This window comes from Octopus sinensis, linkage group LG23 (assembly GCF_006345805.1).
Source record: "Octopus sinensis linkage group LG23, ASM634580v1, whole genome shotgun sequence".
Lineage (NCBI taxonomy): Eukaryota > Metazoa > Mollusca > Cephalopoda > Octopoda > Octopodidae > Octopus > Octopus sinensis.
Window position 1 is genome coordinate 27552568 of NC_043019.1, and position 23450 is coordinate 27576017.

General features: G+C 38.4%; 1 protein-coding gene across 3 annotated transcripts in view; it reads left to right on the top strand.

Moving 5' to 3' along the window:
* LOC115223423 (tudor domain-containing protein 7B) overlaps positions 1–17836 on the top strand; it is a 92410-nt gene extending 74574 nt beyond the window's left edge. For 2 of the 3 annotated variants that reach the window (XM_029793953.2, XM_029793954.2), the window contains 8 exons: positions 74–223; positions 2633–2728; positions 5674–5786; positions 8747–9413; positions 11841–11918; positions 14335–14445; positions 16089–16203; positions 17326–17836. In XM_029793953.2, the coding sequence (XP_029649813.1) occupies positions 74–223; positions 2633–2728; positions 5674–5786; positions 8747–9413; positions 11841–11918; positions 14335–14445; positions 16089–16203; positions 17326–17570 (1575 nt within the window). In that variant the 3' untranslated portion in view covers positions 17571–17836. The remainder of the gene's footprint in view (positions 1–73; positions 224–2632; positions 2729–5673; positions 5787–8746; positions 9414–11840; positions 11919–14334; positions 14446–16088; positions 16204–17325) is intronic. The other variant, XM_036512582.1, reaches the window with a different exon arrangement.
* The last annotated feature ends 5614 nt before the right edge of the window (positions 17837–23450 follow it).

Here is a 23450-nt window from a genome sequence, read left to right on the forward strand (position 1 = left end):
TTGTCTCTCTCTCTCTCTCTTTAGATTCTCTAAAGCACTGTTCTCCCTCTCTCTCTCTTTTTCCCCACTCTAGGACAAACTTGAAAAACTTGAGAAAGAAATTGAAAAGTGGTTTCCTGAACTACCCAATGGCCAGATCCAAGAAGGGGACATTTGTGCTGCTGAAGTGGAGGGCTTTTATCACCGGGTGAAGGTTTTACAGATGAAGGAGAGCAGAAGAACTGTAAGTGGTATTTTATTGTACTGGATTTCTTCATTGTGACATTGGCACAGTACATCACATATGTGTCCTTCCCTTCTACAGCAACTTACTAACAAGGACGGAAACCTGATATTCATGCCTTTCCCAACGAGAAATGGGTGTTGAGTTGGGCTTAAGAGAAAAAACAGAAAATGGCTTGAAGGGTGATTTATTAAATAGGAAATGTTTATATAAGGAGTGGCTGTGTGGTAAAAAGTTTGCTTTCCAGCCACATGGTTCCAGGTTCAGTTCAGCAGTGTGGCACCTTGGGCAAGTGATGTGTTCTACAACTTCAGGTCAATCAAAGCCTTCTAAATAGATTTGGTAGACAGAAACTAGAAGCCCATTGTATGTATATATGTGTGCGTGTCTGTTTACCACCACCGCCACTTGACAACCGGTGTTGGTGTGTTTATGTCCATGTAACTTAGGAGTTTGGCAAAGGAGACTGATAGAATAAGTACTGGGCTTACAAAGGTACTGCGGTCAATTTATTTGATTAAAAATCCTTCAAGGGGCACCCCAGCATGGCCACAGTCCTATGACTGAAACAGTTAAAAACAAAAACGAAAATAAATGAAACTGGTGTGTACATGTGAGTTGTGGTGTCAACTGTAGTAAGCAAGAGAGACAACTAAATTGGTACATGGTGGACATAGGCAGGGAATGGGTAGTAAAGTGTTTTATATCTCATCTTGTTTCAATTGGTGAAGTTCTTCATCTCCTGATTGCATGTTGTGGAAGCTCCAGCTTGGCACCTCTTCAACTAACTGACATCACGCCTGCATCAGTACAAGATGATGGACTATTTGAACATGGTGTGTGTAATGTGTGCCCTTTTTTTTTAACTTTTACTGTTTTCAGTCATTTGACTGTGGCCATGCTGGAGCAACACTCTAGCAGGTTGGTTTAGTGGAACAGATTGACCCTAGTACTTTTTTATTTACTTTAAAGTCTGGTACTTATTCTCTCAGTCTTTTTTGCTGAATTGCTAAGTTATAGGGATGTAAACAAACCAACACTGGTTGTCAACACACACAAACACACACACATGATGGGCTTCTTCCTGTTTCCATCTGCCAAATCCACTCACAAGGCTTTGGTCAGCCCAAGGCTATAGTAGAAGACCAAGGTGCCATGCAGTTGGATTGAACTTGAGAACATGCAATTGGGAAGCAAACTTCTTACCACAGCCTTTTGGTTTGTATAAAATGTATGAGACTGGATTTAAATGCAGTGATGTATATGTTTTAATGTGTGTATAATGTATACACTTTATAAAAAATATATAAAAGTGACTTACTAAACATTTTAAGATCTTGCATCTATGGTTACACTGTTTGAGGAGGTCGAATAAGACTTAAACATATCCTGAGTTGTGTCCCTTTGCCATTGCATTCTGGTGTTTGATTTTTAACTTATTCTTTTACATGTTGCAGTCATTAGACCGTGGCCATGCTGGAGCACCACCTTCAGGAATTTTAATCAAACAAATCAACCCCAGGACTTATTTTTTTTTTATTAAAGCCTGGTACATATTCTATTGGTCTCTGTTGAACCACTAAGTTATGGGGACATAAACACACCAACACTGGTTGTCAAGCTGTGGTGGGGACAAATACAGACATGAAGACACATGCTCACACACACACACACACACACACACATATATATACCAGAGTAAGCACATAAATGTGAAACAAGGTGGAAAAAAGAGTACTCAAATACCAGAGGTAGAGTAATATGCTTTATTTAAAAGCAGCAGAAATATAACAAAGCCTTGTGAGTAGATTTGACAGACAGAAACTGAAAGAAGCCCATTGTGTATATATATATGTGTGTGTGTGTCTGTTTGTCCTCCCACCATTACTTAACCGATGTTGGTGTGTTTACGTCCCTGTAACTTGGCAGTTTGCTAAAAGAGACCGATAAAATAAGTACTAGGCTTACAAAGAATAAGTCCTGGTGTCAATTTGTTCGACTAAAGGTAGTGCCCCAGCGTGGCCTCATTCAAATAACTGAAACAAATAAAAGAATATATATATATATATATATATATAGATATATACACAACAGGCTTTCAGTTTCTGTCCACCAAATTCACTTTTAAGGCTTTGGTCGACCTGAGGTTATAATAGAAGACATTTTCCCAAAGTACCATGCAATAGAACTGAACCTGGAAACCTGTGATTGGGTAGTGGGCTTCTTACCACAGTCATTTCTGTCTTTTCTTGAGCCAGGGGACTGGAATTAGTAATATAGATAACGATGTGTTTCAGTTATTACATAAAGCTGATTAATTAAAACTCCTTGCTCGCTAGGTGTGCTAGCGCTCACCTCAGTATCGTTTTGCTCATATAATGTTGTTTATGCTTTCTTTTTTCCTCTTAGGTGGAATGCCTATTCCTTGATCATGGTGATTCCGATAGACTAGTACTCAATCAGTTACGTGTACTAGATTCTACCTTGAATTATTTACCATACCAGGTGAGAAAAATCTCAGTTCCTCATATTCTTTACAGTCTTTTAGTAATGTGTGTGGGTGATTGAGTGGGGCTTGTGCTACCCCTAATATTATCTTTCTTCTCTCTTCTACGTCCCTCTATTACCCTCAACTTGTGCGTCATTGGTCACCCATCACTCCCTACATTCACCCTTCAGCCCTACGCAATATTTAATCTTTTAAGCATTCATGATATTTTGCCAGAATTAATACTTATTTATTCTCATTGTTTTGAACTAGTTATGCATTATGTTTGTAGCTTTGAGGTTTTGAATAGGTAACAGGTAAGTTTTAGAATGGTATTGTTGGGTTGGTGTAAGAGGCCAGATCTGACAGTTATGAACATAAAACAGAATGCTTTCGCCGGATACAGCCGATTTATATGCTAAAGGGTTAAAACTGTCTCTACCTTGCATCCTCCTCTCCATCCTATCCCTGCCCCCTGTACAGTCTTGCAAACCCCAACCAGTTCCTCTGTTCCAGCACACTTTTGCTCACCTCATACCCTGAGGAAAACCACATAGATTTGCAGTTCCTACTGATCATCCTTACCCTCTCCTAAAGGTGAGTAACCATGTAACTCCTCTACAAGAACCAGCTTACCTCATCACCCCCAATATTCTTGCATAAACGCTGTCCCCTCTTCACCCATCCGGCTCCCACCTGGGTATTATAGTCTTTCAAGCTGCATAGCAACCTCAGTAGTGCTAGTGGCATGAAAAAAAGACCTTGTACACACTGTAAAGTGGTTGGCATTAGGAAGGGCATCCAGCCTTAGAAACCATGCCAGAGCAGACACTGGAGCATTTATTATTATGGCTGGGTTTCAGCCCAAGCCACAGCAACAAAGTCCACCTGCCACGAGATGTGGGGATTTGCTGTACTTGAAAAGAAGCATCAAGCTAAGTAAAATCTCTGTCTTCCATACGTACAGGCTTGTCCTTTCAGGTGCTGGTGCCACATAAAAGACACCCATGCCGGTGCTGTGGAAACACACCCATGCTGGTGACATGTAAAAAGCACCCAGCACACTCCGTTAAGTGGTTGGCATTAGGAAGGGCATCCAGCCTTAGAAACCATGCCAGAGTAGACACTGGAGCATTTATTATTATGGCTGGGTTTCAGCCCAGGCCGCAGCAACAAAGTCCACTTGCCACGATTCTCAGTCCCTCATCACTGCCTCGAGGTCCTGGATACGGTTCAGGCCAGTGTCTGCAATCAAGTGGACTCTGAATAGCCTGACAGCATTTTCCTCTTCTTACACCCCCATCACGTGGGTTCCACAAAAATTAATTCCGATGCTTCCAGCTCAGGCTGGCACATGCAGTGTTCCAGATAGTCACAGCCGTCTTTGCTTGATCTTCTTCCTAACTTTTGACTGGTCCTCATAAAGGATCACGATGCAGTCCTTCAACTCATCATTCCAACTTATGCTAGCATAAAGCACGGACCTTAAATAATGATGTTTGTGTGAGATGCATTCTGTGTTGAAATTGTTGGTTTTTTTCTTTTTTTTCCTCTCCCTTAACCCCCAAGTGTCCAGTTTATTCTATCAAGCATATCATATCCTTGACAATTCAATGATTTGATTGTTTAATATAGAATAACATTGTGGGGAACAGGGTGGGGGGCAGGATTTTTTTTTGTTGGGCGTTGCTCAAGAGTTTTGAAAAAAATACTATTTAACCCTTTTGTTACCAACCTGGCTAAAACCAGCTCTAGCTCTGTAGTACAAATGTCTTGTTTCCATAAGTTTTGAATTAAAATCTTCCACCAAACCTTAGTCACAATTTATGTTCCTAACACTGGCTGAATGATAACCAAGTTATTTTACTAAATTCTTTGTTATACTTAAATTAAAGTAATTGAAAGAAACACAGAGCATCATCATCATCATCATCGTTTAGCGTCCGTTTTCCATGCTAGCATGGGTTCAAAATAAATACAGTAATGAAAGGGTTAAGGAGGGAATCGCAATTCATAACAAATGGACCCCATTTTTATGCATTCTGATTTTGTTGTAGCAGACCATAAGCATATGAAAGAGTAATGTTGTCCTGTGAGTCTTGATTTACCCATGGAAAGTAGTGGTCAACTGCACTTGTGTATCATAACTGAATAACATGGTCAGTTTTTTTTGGTGTCAGTTTGGCTAGGAAGGGTGTTACCCAAACAACTAGGACAGCACCCTTGCATCTGCCACTGGAGTAGGTGTGAGAGCCTGGATTTGGCCAGTTTGAGCATAAAACAAATGGAGAATTTTGGCCAGATATGGCTGGTTTAATTGCTAAAGTGTTACAGGATGTCATTTCTTCACTGTGAAGACTTAATCCTCCAAGGTAAATATGATTTCGCTCGAATCCCAACATGATGATTGCTGAGCAAAGGACAGTTCTGCTTTGTTGTAGTTGTCATTGATGATGAAGGGCAAACATCATATGATGGTGGTTGTTAATGTTGTAGTGGATGGAGTGGATCAAACCAATGGTGAAAAGCATGACCATCCCAACTTTGAAACGTAGTGTATTTCAAGTAATAATCACTTTTAGCATCATTTAATGTTCATTTTTCATGCTGGCAGGGGTTCGACAGTTTGGCAGGAGCTGGCAAGGTTGGAGAGTTGCACCAGGCTTCACTAGTTTGCTTTGGTATTGTTACTACAGCTAGATGTCCTTCCTAATGCCACCTACTTTTCAGAGTGTATGGAGTGCTTTTTATGTGGCACCAGCACCAGCAGGGTTGCTGAATAACTTGCAAGACAAAAACCTCTCAGCTGGGAGATAACATTATTCAATTTTTCTTTTCTTTCATTTTAAGACATCAGAGTGTAATTTGTATTCCACCTGTTCTCCTCTGTGCCACAAAGGAGGTGCGGGGGCATGAAGAAATATTATTTGTATCATTTGTTATTATTATCTTTTCTTTGCAGGCAATTCCTTGTGTTCTTGCTGGTTTAGAGCAATATTCTTGTAATATCGGTGCCATTGACAAGTTGATGGAAATGGCACTTGGCAAGACTTGTGTGGCAGAAGCTGTGACAAAGTAAACACCAAACTTATTCTATCTTTCTTTGTGTGTGTGTGTGGGGGGGCTTAGTGGTCTGGGTGTTCAACAGTACATTGTACCCTTGAGCAAAGCCCTCCACTCCACTTTGTTCTGTTCCACTTAATTCTACATAAATATGAGTAGCAACTGGTAGTTAACCTTGTGACATGCTAGTGGCCGGTGTTCTGTAGGAAGCCTTGTACACACTGTCTCTTAAAACTGTTTAGCATTCAGATTATTATTCTATCTAATGTAATGTTTATTTATTCATATCGCTTTGAATTAATCCTAGATTATCTCATAGCTGCGTGATTTCAATGTGTGGTTGTTTAGTTTTAGATTGACACTGTAGAGTATGTGTGAGAGGCCGATCTGGTCAGTTATAACATAAAGCAAGTAAAATATACAAGAACAAGCTTCAGTTGAATGAGTCTGTATGCTTGATAACCAAGCCTCTGTGTGTGTGTGGTTGCAAAGTGTATTATAACAAAATAATTCTTTAAAAAATGTCATTCTGTTGTTCTAATACTGTTTCCCCACTCAGTGAAGTCCCTTGGTCAAGTGATTTGAGTGTTCAACTCCTTATCGTATGATTGTGAGTTTCTTTACCTGGACTGGTCAGTGTTTGTGTCCTTAACAACCTGATTTATTTTTCCCTGTTGTGCCAGGTTACTCTGTTGTAGCAATTGCTAACCAGATGTCGGTGCTGCCCTTTCTCTTTCTGGCTGTTGTCACATCCTTAGATGTTCCACTGGATCAAGAGTGAGGTGCTGTGAAGGAGTTCATGCCTGCTCATGACTACACAGGCAGCTAAAACAGTTGGTGAAAGTATGGTACAAATTAGCAAGACATACTTATGACGGCTACTCACTTATGTGTGTGTGTGTCTATATAGATTTATATATAGCTGAATATGTTCATATAGGTTTATATACAGCTGAGTGGATTGGAGCAACATGAGTTGAATTCCTGGGGCATGCTGTGTCCTTGAGCAAGACACTTTATTTCACATTACTGCAATTTTCTCAGCTGTCAAAAACGAGTTGCATCTGTAATGTATATGTATGTCTATCCATGTTTGTATGTATATATAAATATGACTTGGTCTGAGTGTGTGTGTGTGTGTGTGTGTATGTATCGTCATCATCGTTTAATGTCCATTGTCCATGCTGGCATGGGTTGGACTGTTTGACCAGGGCTGGTAAACTGAAAGGCTGCACCATACTCCAGTCTGATTTAAGCATGGTTTTCTACGGTTGAATGCCCTTCCTAATGCTAACCACTCTGAGAGTGTAACCATTGCTTTTACCTGCCACTGGCATGGGTGCCATTTGCGTGACACCGGTATGCCACACCTGTGATTTTGCTTGGCTTGATGTGTCTTCTCAAGCACGACATAATGTCTAGGGTCTCGGTCATTGCCTCTGTGAGGCCCAATCCCTGAAAGGAATTCTGACACTTTGCCTCTGTAGGGCCCAACACTCGAGTGCCATGTAGCTCCCTGCTCTTCTAACAATAGCAGCTCAAACTCTCTCAATGAACTCCATATTCTATGTTGTTAAAGTTGAACATCAATTATGTCTGTCAAACGCAGCCATAACAGTCTATGGTTTCTGCATCTTCTGCTCTAGCCAAAAAAAATAAATAAAATAATCACATGATTTTTAGTCCTAAATTTTAGTACTTCTTGTTCCTACAATGTTTACATATATATATATATGCAACGGGCTTCTTTCAGTTTCCGTATATATATATATATATATATATATTATATATATATATATATATATATATATATATATATCTCTTATGATAAAAGGCAGATTTTCTCTGCCTCCCAAACCATTCGTTTTTTATACAATTCTACAATATAGAATTTCAATTTCATATATATATATATATATATATATATATATATATATATATATATATATGATAGATCGTTAGCTACTACACGCATTTTTTTCTCTCCTTGTTTTTTCTGTGTATCTTTCTGTCGAAGAGCATAGGCTCGAAACATAAAAGACTTTCTCTATTCCTGAGCGCTATACTAATACATTTGTTTGTTTGTACTCCACCTGCTTTCATCTTTTGTTTATTTTCGTAAACTTTCCCCTTTATATATATATATATATATATATATATATATATTTATAATCAAAATAAGCAACAAGGATATCCAGTGGTAATGCAGTATGATCGTTTCATGCGACTCCATTTAATTGAACAACGCAAATATTACATCAGTTTTAAAATGTAGAGCAATCTTCAGCTGCATAAAAGTATAGAATTTAGTTAAATTCAAAGGATTCATTTGTATAGTTATCCTATTAACCAAAATCACAAAGAGGATAAGTAGATAGGACATGTTTCATCAACAATATCATAGTAGTAACTGATATTTTTTCACAGGAAGACACCACTTATCATTAATTTCACTTTGTTATTTAGATTTATTACTGGGGAGGGGGTTAGTTCTAATTTTATGTGTATATATATATATATATATATATAATAATTATTTGAGGGAATATTATTCCTAACTTACAGGGAAAAATTCAATTTAGAAATACTAAATCAAATTTCACAAATTATAATATATATATATATATAGTCCAACCCATGCTAGCATGGAGAACGGATATTAAACGATGATATATATATATATATATATATATATATATATATATATATAAATTAGAAAAAAACACCTTTTATCAATTCAAAATGAACAATTACACCATCTATTATTATTTTGCAATTTACTTAATCATCGGTCTATTATATGTAATTTTCTAGATGGTGTAATTTAATTGTTCATTTTGAATTGATAAAAGGTGTTTTTTTCTAATTTATATATATATGCGTGTGTGTGTGTATATATATATATATATATATATATATATATATATATAGAGACAAATTTTCTGTTTCAATGTATTTTTCTATTTGTCCAGAGATAACAAGATCTTTGCAGTTTTGTATGATACAATGGGTGAAGATGACATTAACATCAACAAGGCTGTTGCAGAGTTTGCTGAATCTGAAGGGACAGATTTGCTGAGTAGTTTGGTGCACGATGGCACTGAATCCGTTTCCAGCTCAACTCTCTCTGAACTTTCAATGAAATCAACGACCACGCTAGAGAATGTGATGAAGCAGTCCAGCTTGAAGGACTCGGCGACCTCGCCCACTGCCAGTAGTAGCAGCCACACCTCGCCTGTATCTGGGCATCCGCCAGATTCACCGGCCAGCTTCTCCCTACATCACCCTAACCCTAACTCTCCAGATAGTAGTAGCAGCAGCAGCGTTTGTTCCGGTATTGTCACCGGCTTGCCTGGCAGCTCGACACCACTCAGCAGATCTTCCGATAGAATCTCAGCAAAGACACCAGAGACCCCAGCCATGTCGACCACTTCAGCAGTTGTTACTCCCAACAGCAGTGACTTTCCCTCTTCAACGAGTTCTGTTATCAGTAGTTGTAGTGATTCATCGAATACTGATGCTGTTTGGTCAAAGGCTGACTACATCAAGTTGAAGCCGCCGGGACCCTTCAAAATGGCTCCCATCCCAGATGTGACCTTCGTGTATATCGACTACATAGCTGACCCTTCTAACTTTCATGTAAGTATTCACCATTGTATTTTATTCTTCCCGTCTTTTTATCTCTCACTTGCTTCAGTCGTTAGACTGTGACCAAGCTGGGGCGCTGTCTTGAATTTTTAGATGAATGAACTGAACCCCGGGTACTTATTCCATCGGTCTCGTTTTTGCTGAACTGGTGACACACCAACACCAGTTGTCAAGTGGTGGTTGGGGACAAACACAGACATAACAACACACAACATAGACATACATATATATATATATATATATACACATACATACATACACACACACACACACACACAGATATATATATGGTAGACTTTCTTCAGTTTCCATCTAGTAAATCCACTCACAAGGCTTTGGTTGGCCTGAGGTTATAGTAGAAGACACTTGCCCAAAACTGCCACACACTGGGACTGAACCCAGAACTATGTGGTTGGGAAACAGGCTTCTTACCCAACAGCCATGCCTGCATCTATATTTGTTTACTTCTTTCCACACACACTTGTTTATTTTGGTGCAGTGGCTGTGGGTTTAACCCATTGACATTTAAACCAACCTATCCAGCTCAAATATTCTACCCAGTTTTATGTTAAAACTGGTCAGATCCAGCCTCTTACACTTACCCTACAGTGTCACTCTAAAAATATACAGTCACATCATTGAAATGTCAAAGCTACAAGATAATGCACGATTAATTCAAAATAATGCGAATAAATAAGCAATACGTTTGAGAAAGTAAAGTGAGTGCTAAAGGGTTAACATGTTGGACTACTGACCACCTGGTCATAAGTTCAAACCTTACAACAGCCACCACTGTTGTACTGTGCCCCTGAGAAAGTTCTCTTGCTCAAGCTTCACACCAGCTTCATCGTTCACTGATTGGGAATAGAAAAGAGCATCCACCCATAAAAACAGTCAGTCGATCCCATTCATGCAGGTATAAAATAATGGGGTCATCCATCGATTGATTGATCGATCCATCCATCTCTTTCTCACTGCTTTTGAGAAGGTCATGGGGGTAGAGCCCTCAGGCACCTCTTCTCAGGGTCCTATCAGAATGAACTGTCATAACACTTTCTGGTTGCATTCCCAAATGACCAACTATGGACATTATCCAACCATCCTAGTCTTGGCCTGCTCCTACATCACCTGCCAGTTGGCTCAGCTTAAAGAATCGACCTTGAAATTTTTTCCTGCAACATTTTAATAACATGTCTATAGTATTAAGGCTGTGATTTCTCAATGTGGAGAAGTTCCAATTCCTGGGAGGGTCATGATAGTGAAGTCCTCAGGCCCTTCCTCCATAGGGTCCCATCAGGTGCAACTGTCGTTAGACTTTCCAGCTGAATTCCCAAGCATGACCAGCTGAGACCATGGACATTATCCAACCATCTCATTTCTTAAGTCTCCTACCAGTTTGCTTGGCTTGAAGAATCCATCATGCAAATATGTCCTGTCACATTCCAATCCCATGTCCACAGCGCCAGAACTGTGACCTCCTCAATATGGAAAAGAAATGTTTTATTGTAAAGTAAAAAGCAAAAGAAAAAAAACACCTCCAAAATTTATCTTTGTGATGTTGTGGCATAATGTTGATTGACATTAAGTTTCAGGGGTCAAACGAATCGCTTACTGTAATCATGGTCCCTCTCATTAGGAAGGGACATAACTTTGATTGCCTCAACATTCGCTAACAAATTGATTTTATTCCATGGTTGATTGGTTTGGTTAATAACAACAACAAACAAATCATTCAACTGTAAAGTTATATTGATGTATAAATAATCGAACACTCTGCATCTCTCCTCCTCTATTTCTACTCCTCTTCTGGCACACATCTCTCTTCATCTTTATCCTCTCTGTCTGTTCCTCCTCTCTCTCTCTTCTTCTATTCCTTGGCTTCTACCTCCAATTCCTCCCCTCCTTCATCTCTTCTCCTCCTCCTCTACCTCTCTGCCCATCTCTTCGCTTCCTCCTTCCACCGCCACTGTTATCTCTGTCCATTTCTTTTCCTCTTTGTCTTCTTTCTGTTTCCTGTCTATGTACTCCTGCTCCCCCTTCTTCCTTTGTATGTCCAAGTCTCCTCCTACTCACCCACCTCCTTGTTCATCTCTCCTCCTCCTCTACCTCTCTGCCCATCTCTTCGCTTCCTCCTTCCACCGCCACTGTTATCTCTGTCCATCTTTTCACCTCCTCCCTCTCCATCTCCTCTCTGTCCATCTCTCCACCTCTCTGTCCATCTCTCTTTCTCCACCTCCTCCCTATCCATCGCTTCCACCTTGGCCATCTCGCCTCCTCCTCACTGTCCACTTCTCCACCTCCTCCTCCTCATTTTTGTCTCCTCCTACTCACCCACCTCCTTGTTCATCTCTCCTCCTCCTCCCCCTCTCTCTCTTTCAACTTTTATTTCACTTTCATTTCAAAACTTCTTTCTTCCAGATTATTCCCTTTGACTTCCTGGCAGAACGAGATAATTTCACCGCCAGATTGACTGACAAGATGAAAGCCACCTCACCGGTCAGTTACCACTTTTACTCATGCCCCAGCTGGAGCACCATCATCTCTTTTCTGTTTGTCTGTTTCTGTTTTACATATTTTGTTTCTGTTTTGTTGGTCTTCCGTTTGATATTTAAAACCCTCTTCAACCAATCATCAGCTGGTGATCAATGTTTGTTTGAAACCTATGCGGCTCTCTTGGTCCTCTTAGCTGTCTTCCTCTTTATTCATGAACTCGGGGTTATTTTCCAATAATCCATCTCACACACACCCTGGCTTCTGTGCCGGTGGCATGTAAAAAGCACCAACCGATCGTGGCAGCTGCCAGCCTCCCATGGCACCTGTGCTGGTGGCACGTAAAAAGTACCCACGACACTCACGGAGTGGTTGGCGTTAGGAAGGGCATCCAGCTGTAGAAATACTGCCAGATCAGACTGGAGCCTGGTGCAGCCTCCTGGCTTCCCAGACCCCCGTTGAACCGTCCAACCCGTGCTAGCACGGAAAACGGATTTTAAATGATGATGATGATATATATATATATCTATATATATATATATATAAAGGTGGAGCACCACCTTTAGTTGACTTATTCTTTGTAAGTCCAGTACTTATTCTATAGGTCTCTTTTGCCAAACTGCTAAGTTCATCAAGCGATAGACACACACACACACACACACACACATAACAATTGTTCATTTGTTTTCCACCTGCCTTCGTCTTTTGTTTATTTTCATAAAGCTTCCCGTTATATATATATATATACATATATACGACGGGCTTCTTTTAGTTTCCGTCTACCAAATCCACTCAGGGCTTTGTTGGCCTGTGGCTATAGTAGAAGACACTTGCCTAAGGTACCACGCAGTGGGATTGAACCGGGAACCATGTGGTTCATAGGCAAGCTACTTACCACACAGCCACTCCTATGCCTATATATATATATATAAAGTAGAAAGTAATGTAAAACCATTATGGAGAATATATTATGAATAATTAAGATTATTTATGAATATATCAATGGCCAAACATGTTATCATAAAATATAAAGAAGAAAAACGTTTATAATTATGAACAAGTCACAATTATAACTAAGAAGGTTTCAAAACCCTTACATGTTAAAAATAGCAGCCAAGACCATTATGTCACTCATTATTTCTCCTCACAATAAAAGCTGTCTTCGGGCGACATGGCAAATAGAATCCACAACTTGAAAATAACTGGTTAATTCCCTATTGCAATTTTGACGTTAGGAACCTCTTAAGGGACTCATTCATATCGTCACGGGAAATATTCCTTTAGATAGAAATCAAAACAAGACTTTACCTTGGGGCTAACATATATATATATATATATATATATATATTGAAGTAGATAGATGAATTATCTTATTACGGATAATTCGAAAGATAACCGATACCTGGGTAGCAAAATTCACAACAGAAAGGGCACGGTTGAAGTTACGACCATGGGGCATAAAATCCGTGCCTTAGTGCGGAAATTTGAAGTTTTATATATTAAGTATAGGAAAGAATGGAGCTGAACGAAGATTTAACAAAATTCCTTTATTTTATTTTCGACATATGTTTCGAAGTCTGCAAAGTCCCTAATTCCGATTGAATAAGGAGTCCAAGCTGCAAAATGGACTCCTTATTCAATCGGAATTAGGGACTTTGCAGACTTCGAAACATATGTCGAAAATAAAATAAAGGAATTTTGTTAAATCTTCGTTCAGCTCCATTCTTTCCTATATTTAATATATATATATATATATATATATAAGTACATCCTAGTGTGATTGTTGCCAGGGCCACGGATTGGCTCCCGTGCTGGTAACACGTAAAGAGGACTATTCGAGTGTGATCGTTGCCAGTGTCGCCTTACTGGCACATGTGAAAAACAACATTCAAGCGTGATTGTTGCCAGTGCCGCTGGGCTGGCTCCTGTACAGGTAGCACATAAAAAACACCTTTTGAGCGTGATTGTTGCCAGAATCGCCTGACTGGCCCTCATGTCGGCAGCACGTAAAAGCACTCACTACACTCTCAGAGTGGTTGGCGTTAGGAAGGGCATCCAGCTGTAGAAACTCTGCCAGATCAAGATTGGAGCCTGGTGCAGCCATCTGGCTCACCAGTCCTCAGTCAAACCGTCCAACCCATGCCAGCATGGAAAGCGGATGTTAAACGACAATGATGATGTGTGTGTGTGTGTGTATATATCCTGTGTGTTTATGTAATTATGTTGTTCATCTTTTTTTTCTTTTTGTTAAGACAGCATAATTTGAGGGAAATTTAAGTGTGCCATTTCTTGCATGTTGAACAACTGCATAGACATTTCCTGAATGTACAAACGGTATCGGACTGAGTTTGAACCAGGGTCCTAGCACTACTCTCTCTCTCTCCTGATGCATACGTGACAATGTTTCTCTTTTCCGTTTCAGCTCGTCACACTAACTGATAACGACGTTCTATTGTCACATCCGTACGTATCGAACGTTGATGATGCTTGGTATCGAGTAATCCCATCGTCAGTCTGTGAAGACGGAGGTTATGTAAGTTACACCCGGCTACTTGCTTTTCTTAACTTGATGATGATGAGTGCAATGGTGGTGATGCTGATTGTGATGATGGTCATAATTGATATTAACCCCTTAATGGATCAATTATTTTGACATGGCGTTTCATTTCTGAGCATATTTTTATTATTTCCTGTTTTAATTATATACACTGTGTTAATTACAAAAAAAGTTTTTTTATCTTGTTTCCTTTATTTTTTATTATAGAAATTAAAATGTACTTTTACTCATTTGGATTTAAACGAGTTAACTTGGACATTGAAAAAAATACATATAACTTAACTATCTTCGATTTTTTTAATAAGATGTATTGTTTTTAAATCAAAAGAAAAATTTTTTAAAAAAATCTGATAGACAGTTTATTTAGAATGATAATTTTTAAAACAAGGAGTTACACACAAAGTTATCTTGCAGACATCACACGTGTATCTGCTCTCTCTTCGAATCGGACAAGCAATTGATTTCATGCCATGCACATGCATCTATCTGATTATCTTCTTTGTCACCTTCTGAAAAATTGTCAGAGTCTGAACAACACGTGTCTAATTCATCCCCAGAGCTTTCCAGATCGTGAAATGAAAAATCGCATTCGTGATCGCTGAATATATCTAAATCTTCTTCCATTTTGAGGGAAAAAATGCGTAAATAATTCTCTTATTTGTATGTGGCTGTGTGGTAAGTAGCTTGCTAAACAACCACATGGTTCCGGGTTCAGTCCCACTGCGTGGCATCTTGGGCAAGTGTCTTCTGCTATAGCCCCGGGCCGACCAATGCCTTGTGAGTGGATTTGGTAGACGGAAACTGAAAGAAGCCTGTCGTATATATGTATATATATATATATATGTATGTGTGTGTGTTTGTGTGTCTGTATTTGTCCCCCTAGCATTGCTTGACAACCGATGCTGGTGTGTTTACGTCCCCCGTCACTTAGCGGTTCGGCAAAAGAGACCGATAGAATAAGTACTGGGCTTACAAAGAATAAGTCCCGGGGTCGATTTGCTCAACTAAAGGCGGTGCTCCAGCATGGCCGCAGTCAAATGACTGAAACAAGTAAAAGAGTAAAAGAATAAAAGAGTAATCAAAACGAGACGGTTCTAAAATGACGTCAACCCCCTCCTGAATCTGAGAATGCACTGAAGTAAAAATGCAAAACTCAGAAGCATAAATTCTTTGAAATGGCACCAGAATATGTGCTGCCAGGCGTACGACAACGCGAGTAAATTCGTGATTGCTCAAAAATGAAACGACACAAAATAAATAAACTCGTTTGAGTGCTAAAATTAAAAGTTAGTTTCGACTGAGTATACTCGTCTGGTTCTAAAAAGATTCATTTACGATGCACGAGTAAACTCTGGATAATCCATTAAAGGATTAATGATGATGACGGGTGTGATGATGATGATGATGATGAATGCAGTGTTGATGATTATGATTGTGGTGGTGATGATGATGATTATGATTGTGGTGGTGGTGATGATGATGATGATGATGAATGCAGTGTTGATGATTATGATTGTGGTGGTGGTGATTGCAATGATGATGGTGATGAAAGTGACAATGGTGGCTCTAATAATGGTAGTTCTTCTCTCTCTCTCTCTCTCAATTCTTCTTCCTTCCAGTTTGTCTGGTATGCTGATTATGGTGGATATGATTTTGAATGTACAGAAAACCTGAAGCCCCTTCCGGAAGAATTTTGGGATCTTCCCTATCAGTCTGTTACATGTAAATTAAACAGTAAGTAATTTTTTCCCCCCCTTTTATTCTTGTTTTATATGTTTGCACAGGCATGGCTGTGTGGTAAGAAGCTTCCTTCCCGAAAGGGAGCACCTTTAGCCTGTACACAGGATCCTGAATGGCCTCAACAGATAGCTGTGGAGGTCATAACGTTGTCCGTGATGAATAGGCTGAAGGGACTCAAAGAGGAATATCGCTTGTACCCAGGCGACGCCGACACGGCACCCACTTTGTTCTTGAATGAGGCATGGGTGATGGCGGAGTATGCGGGCACAAGCGATGTTGAGGAGGAATAGTGATAAGAGGTTGAAAACCCTCAGTGTTATTGAAAGTTCCAAGGTTGGAAAGAAAGGTAAGAGGCTTAGCGCCTCATTTTGTTATTGAATTTTCTTATTGAATATTGTGAATAGTGTAGAGGTTTGTTGCCTCATGAACAATATACAAGAGATCATTGTTCTTGGGAAAAATCAATCGGCAGGCGTCCTTTTTTCCCCCATTAATCATCATTTTCATTTCATATAACATTACGTCTATGTCCAGCCCACAGCTTCCTTTCTCTGTGTAAGGCCTTATGGCCAATATAATGAAATAAAGAAGCTTCCTTCTCAACCACATGGTTCTGGGTTCAGTCCCACTATGTGTCACCTTGGCAGTCCCACTGCATGTAACCTTGAGCAGACCAAAGCCTTGTGAGTGGATCTGGTAGATGGAAACTGAAAGAAGCCCATTGTATACATATTATAGATATATATATATAAACATATATATATATATGTATATTTATGTGTGCCCCCACCATCGCTTTTCAACCGATGTTGGTGTGTTTACGTCCCTGTAACTTAGCGTTTTGGCAAAAGTGACTGATAGGATATGTATTAGGCTTACAAAGAATAAGTCCTGGGGTTAATTTCTTTGATTAAAGGTGTTGCTCCAGCATGGGTGAAACAAGTAAAAGAACAAAAGAATGGCTAGAAGCATTGATGGGTAAGATGGTGGTGGTGATAAAGTAAAACGCAGCCTAGCAGTCTTGACCACTGGTCAGCTAACAGTCTTGTTCACTCATTGCCCTCTCTGATTCTTCAATCTTCACTCACTCATAATGTTTTTAATCTCTTCTTTCAGATTTTATTCCAAAGAGGGGCGATACGTGGTCAGAAGCAGCAAAATATAAGTTTTTGGAATTGGCCAACAACAAGTGCTTCGCTTGCATTGTCAAAGACACATCGACGGCAACAGACTCTGGATCAGCATCAGTGCCAGGGACGGAGAGTGCGATTCCTGTTGTGTTGATCGATACCTGTGGGGAAGAAGACGTCTGCATTGATGAGGTCTTGCTTGCCTTCGGCTATGGCCAGTATAAGTCGTAGCGAGGTGTTTGCTACCAGGATGGGGTTTGTCGGAGAGCAGACTTGCTGTAGTAGTAGGAGTTGTTGTTGATGACGACGATGATGATGATGATTATAGTGACAACAGTGAGATAGCTACTATTACCATCACCACCATCACTACCATTGCATCAATCAGTTAACTGCTGTTAATACACTATCAGTTTGTATAACAAATATTTTTGTGGTAATGTTCTATATGTAAAAGCCCATGTGCACATATGTAAGAATATATATATATATATATATATATTCTTTAAGGTGGTGCCCCAGCATGACCGCAGTCTAATGACTGAAACAAGTAAAAGGTAAAATGTGTGTGTGTGTAGACAAGTATATATGTGTATATAGATGTTTGTGTGTAACATAGATATCCATATCTATGTCTCTCTCTCATATGTATAATTGTGTGCATGTGTATATGTGTGTGTAAATACTGTGTGTGTGTGATTCTGTAAGTGTGTGTGGATGGAGGTGTGTATCTATGTGGTTGTGTGAGTGTGTATATATTTGTGAGTTCAGATAAGTACGTGTGTTATACAGGAGAAGAATCACCTGATGTTTTGGGGGCTGTCCCACACCTGCCTCATCTGGAAAAGAAAAGCCATTTTCACAACATGTCCATATATGTACCTGTGCACATATATGTATGCCTATATATGTATGCGAAGCGAGGGTGTACGGCTTAGTGGTTAGAATGTTGGAGTAAGATTGTGGTTTCAATTCCTGGACCAGGTGATGTGTGGTGTTCTTGAGCAAGACACTTCATTTTACATTGCTCCAGTCCACTCAGCTGGCAAAAGTGAATAATCCTGCAACAAGCTTGAATCCTGTCTTGTGTGGAGTATATATTCCACAGAATCTGGGAAACCGGCTCTCAGTCTATGACTTAGGGAAGGAACTATATATATATATATATATATATATATTGGTAATTTGTGAGGGATATCTTCAAACGTTTACCAGTTTGCTCGCAGTTAGGTATTCAAAATAAGTTATTCAACGGTTATATAAACCCAGTAATAATTCTCATGTGATAAGAATTTAGAGATATATTCCGTTGGATTATTCTGAATATATTACCTTTGGTTTCATACATACACACATATATATATGTGTGTGTGTCTGTATGTGAAACCAAAGATACACCTCTGCTATGTATATATATACACACACACACAATCCTGCTTTTATTTCTGTTGTTTGTTTGTTCTTGGCAGTGGTGGTGGTGTTTTGATGGTGGTATTATGTATGTGGTGTAGAAGAGATGAGAAAATCCAAAAGACAACTCTAAAAAATTCTATAAAGGAAGGTAACCTTATGAAAAAAAAAAAAACTTTTTTTTTTGTATAAATTGAATTAAAAATGACTTTTACTTTTTTTTAATGTATTTTTTTTAAATGTCTGTTTTTAATGTTTTTTGTTTTTGTTATTTTTTTTTAAAAAAAGAACACTGAAACAGAGCATTTCATGTTACCTTTAGGAATAATTTTTTAAAAATTACCATTATTTTATTACAAGTATTATTATTATTATTATATGAAGTTTGATGTAGCTCTTCATGAAGGTGATATACACAGTAAGAAGACTGCAATGCAATATGTAAATGAGAGATACGTATGTACCTTGTTTATTTGAACTGAACAGTATTTCAACAGTATGTCTGTCTGTTCGTCTTCAGGTTCAAACCTACTGTCAAAATATTGCATAGTTCAGTAAGCAGAAAGTCAATCTGTATTTTATTCCATATTGTGTATTATTATTATTATTATTATTATTTTCATTTAGGTAGTGGGCTGGCACAATTGTTAGCATGCTGGGTGAAATGCTACTAGCATTTCTTCTGGTTTTACATTCTGAGTTCAAATTCTGCTGAGGTTTATTTTGCCTCTCATCTTTTCGGGGTGGGGGTCAATAAACTGTAAAGTAACAATTTGAGCACTGGAGGGGGGGTCGATGTAATTGATTGGCTCCCCACCTCCCCTCAAGTTTCAGCATATTGTCGTAACGGCATTGAATTGGTGGAATCATAGTCTGATGAAATACCTTGTGATGTTTGTTGTCAGTCTGTTACATTCCGAGTTCAAATCCTGCTGAGGTTGATGTTACCAAATACCCACCACTAATTTTTCTTAAGGGCAGTGGAGGGCTGGTGATACTCGCTTCTCCCTCCCATTGGTGAAATAATTCCTATTACTATGGGTGCAGGACCTGAAATCTTAGGGGATGGGGTGAGTTAAACTACATTGACCACAGAGTTCAACTACTAATCTTGTTATCCACCCCAAAAGGACGAAAGTCAATAGATAACCATGGCAGAATTTGAACTCCGAATGTGAAGCTAGAAAAAATGCCCTGGCGTGCTACCAATTCTGCCAGCTCACCGCCTTTGACGAAATAATTGTTTTAAATTTTCAGCACTAGGCCTGTAGATTTGAAGGAAGGAGTGAGTCAATTACATTGACCCCAGTACTTGACTGGTACTTTTTTTATTGACCCCAAAAGGATGAAAGGCAGAATTTGGAATCTGAATACAAAACCCGGAAGAAATGCTGCCAAGGACTTTATCTGGTGCAGTAACAATTCTGCTGGTTCACCATCTTTGGTGAAATAATGCAAACAGAATTGAAACTGGGGATTCACCCAAACCCCACATTTTGTATTCTGGTATATTCCTATTTATTAAATTAAATACATTGTTTGGCTAAATTAAACTTGAACAGTGAGAACATTCTTCGTATTTCAAAGTACCACATATGCTGGTGTATAAGACCTGATTGTTTTAATTCTTAAATATAACAAAAAAAAAATTGCCATAAATCTAATGTGACTGTATTATAGATGGGATATAGTGTTTGAATGTATATAAATTTATAAATTTCTTTTTTCTATTAAAAAAGATGGGGTTTGTCTTGTGTGTGTGTGTATGTGTGTCTTATACACCAGCAAATAAATATAGCAAGTGAATCCTGCTGAAACTGTGAGTGTTGAAAAAAAACTTGGATTTATTTTCTCGGATTTATTAACTCCTGCCCTCTCTCTCTTTCATTTATTGTTGTTTGCAGGTTTCACTCACCTTTAAAGTATCGTCAGCTGTTTCTTCTTTGAAACAGCTGTTGACAACAAAATTTCTAGACTGATGATGATGATGATACAAGTAACATATTTTATTGAATTTCCTGACATCTTTTGTAGTTTGAGTTTAATTTCCACCCCCATCCCCCACTCCTGTCCCAAGTTGGTTTTGCTTTTTTCCATCCTGAGAATCAAAAAAATATATAAATACTAGTCAACCACTGGGGTTCAGTACTAATCAACTATACCTCCTACCTTCCAAATTTTTATGGCCTTATGCCAACCATAAGAAATAATTTTATATTTTCAGTTTATTTTTCACATATATACACATGTATGTATATATATATATATATACATACACATATATATATACACACACACTTATAAACACGTATATTTATAAATATATACACACATACATGCATACATATAAATATACATATGTATATTATATAAAATATTTTCAACCAGATAACAAAATATTGTATAATAATATATAATCTAAAAAATGTTCAAAATAAAAATACAAAAAAACTATTGTAAAGATTTCTAAGACCTGTATCTGTGAGTATGTTTTTCTTTCCTTTTAGTTTTATTTCTGTTGATATGTCTCTTCCATTTGTTGCAATTATTGTTGATATTGTTGTGGCTGTGTGGTAAGAAGTTTGCTTCCCATGCACATGGTCCCAGGTTCAGTCCCACTGCGGGGTCTTGTGGGGAAAGAGTCTTCTACTCTAGCTTCAGGCAGACTAAAGCCTTCAGAGTAGAATTGGTTGACAGAAACTGAAAGAAGTCCGTGTGTGTGATTGTCTCTCAGGACCAATATTACACCCTTTGTTGGTTTGTTTACATCTCCATAACTTAGCAGTTCTGAAAAAGATACTGATAGAATAAGCATCAGGCTTTCAAAAATACCTGGGTCAATCCATTTAACTAAAACCCTTCAAGGTGGTGCCCCAGCATGGCCATAGTCCATTACAACAGAACAGTTGTATAACAGAATGGTAAACATACCATTTTACAATCAGCTCATTCAGTTTCCTCGTCTTTGAGTAATTTGATAAGTTTTTCACTTTCATTCTCTCTGTATTTGAAACCAAATCATCTGGCCTTGGTATTGATCATTTGTTATTGCAAAACCAAAGTAACCGTTGCCAGTTCAGCTCAACTATGAAAATATGACAAGCTTACTTTCGAAACTTGATTTTTGAGTAATTGTTTAACCCTTTGGTATTTAAACAGGCCATATCCGGCCAAAGTATTTAATCTGTTTTATGTTCAAACTGACCAGATCCAGGCCCTCACACCTACCCTACAATGTTATTCTACATTAAGTAATTACACCATCAAGATCTTGAAGATATGAGATAATGCATGATTAATTCAAATCAATGGGAATCAATAAGCATTATGTTTGATTGAATAATCTGAACACTAAAGGGTTAAAGCAATCTGAATATATCTGATTTTGATTAGAAGACTAAGATTCGCCCACTGTCTATATGGCACGTATCCCAGTTTGACTGAAAAAAAATTTCACATGCGAGAAGCCAGCAGCTTGCAGATTGTGTTTTATGTTTTGAAAGTAAGCTACTCGTGTGTGAATGAACACGAGATTCATTGACCAGTAGGAGTGGAGAAACTTAGGCAAATATTTTCTGCTATAGCCTCATGTCGACTCGGGCTCTGTGACAGTAAACAGAAAACCATGTAAAATTTAAGATACATATAAATCTGTGTGTGTGTGTACCAGTGTAAGAAAACAAAGTAAGAAAACAGCACAGCTCCCATGACTTCAGGAAACATTTTTTCACGCTGAGAGTTGCTGAAGCATGGAACAAACTGCCGGCATCGGTTGTTAGTTGTCAGAGCACTGCATCCTTCAAAACTTCCATGCTTCCTGAGATTCGCCAACACTACACTTGATTTTCTCCCCTCCATACACACACAAGCATGTATCTGACTCATACACTGTTCACTTTCCAGACATTTGTACATTACTGCATGTACTTTATATGCACTTTCTGACAAGTTGTGGTGCACCTGAGCACTGTATACAATAATTTCGTTATTATATTATTATTAAAACATTGAATTTAATTGAAGTCTGTAGAAGGGAAATAACTTAGTCCTTCCTTTACTGACTTGAAGATTACAAGCTTACCTGTGAGATTGCCAAAGGCTATGAGAGAGATTTGAAGAATGGAATAGTGTTGAATCTTTATTGCTTAATTTTGTCCAGTTCAAGTTTATTTATGGGAAAAGGATAATTTGAATTGGAAGATAAAGCAATGAACCAGTGTAAGCAATATATATAATAGATACAAATGTGTACATATATATAACAAAAGTGAGTGTATGTATATATGACAGATTCATATAATGAAATAGATCAACAAAGAGGCAAAATTTGGATGTAAATACCAGTTTGTGACTGAAATGACACAATCATGTGACACTTCTGCTTGTTAAGCAAGAGATGCCAGTTTCAATTCTCATCACTGAGTTTGTTCATTTCAAATTCCAAATTAATGAATGTTTATTGTGTGTGTGTGTGTGTGTGTGTGTGTGTATATATAAGTAGTGGTTTAATAATGTATGCAAGTTTAGAAATATTCCATGTTCATTCTATATACATAAACATATAAACCATGATGTGTACTCAATGCAATATATACATTTCTACAGAACTCTTTTGTGAAGCTTGTGTGTTTTTAGTTGTGAGGGTTCCAGCTTCTGGACACAGTCTGGAATTTAGACACATATTGTGTCTGTTAGCCAGGT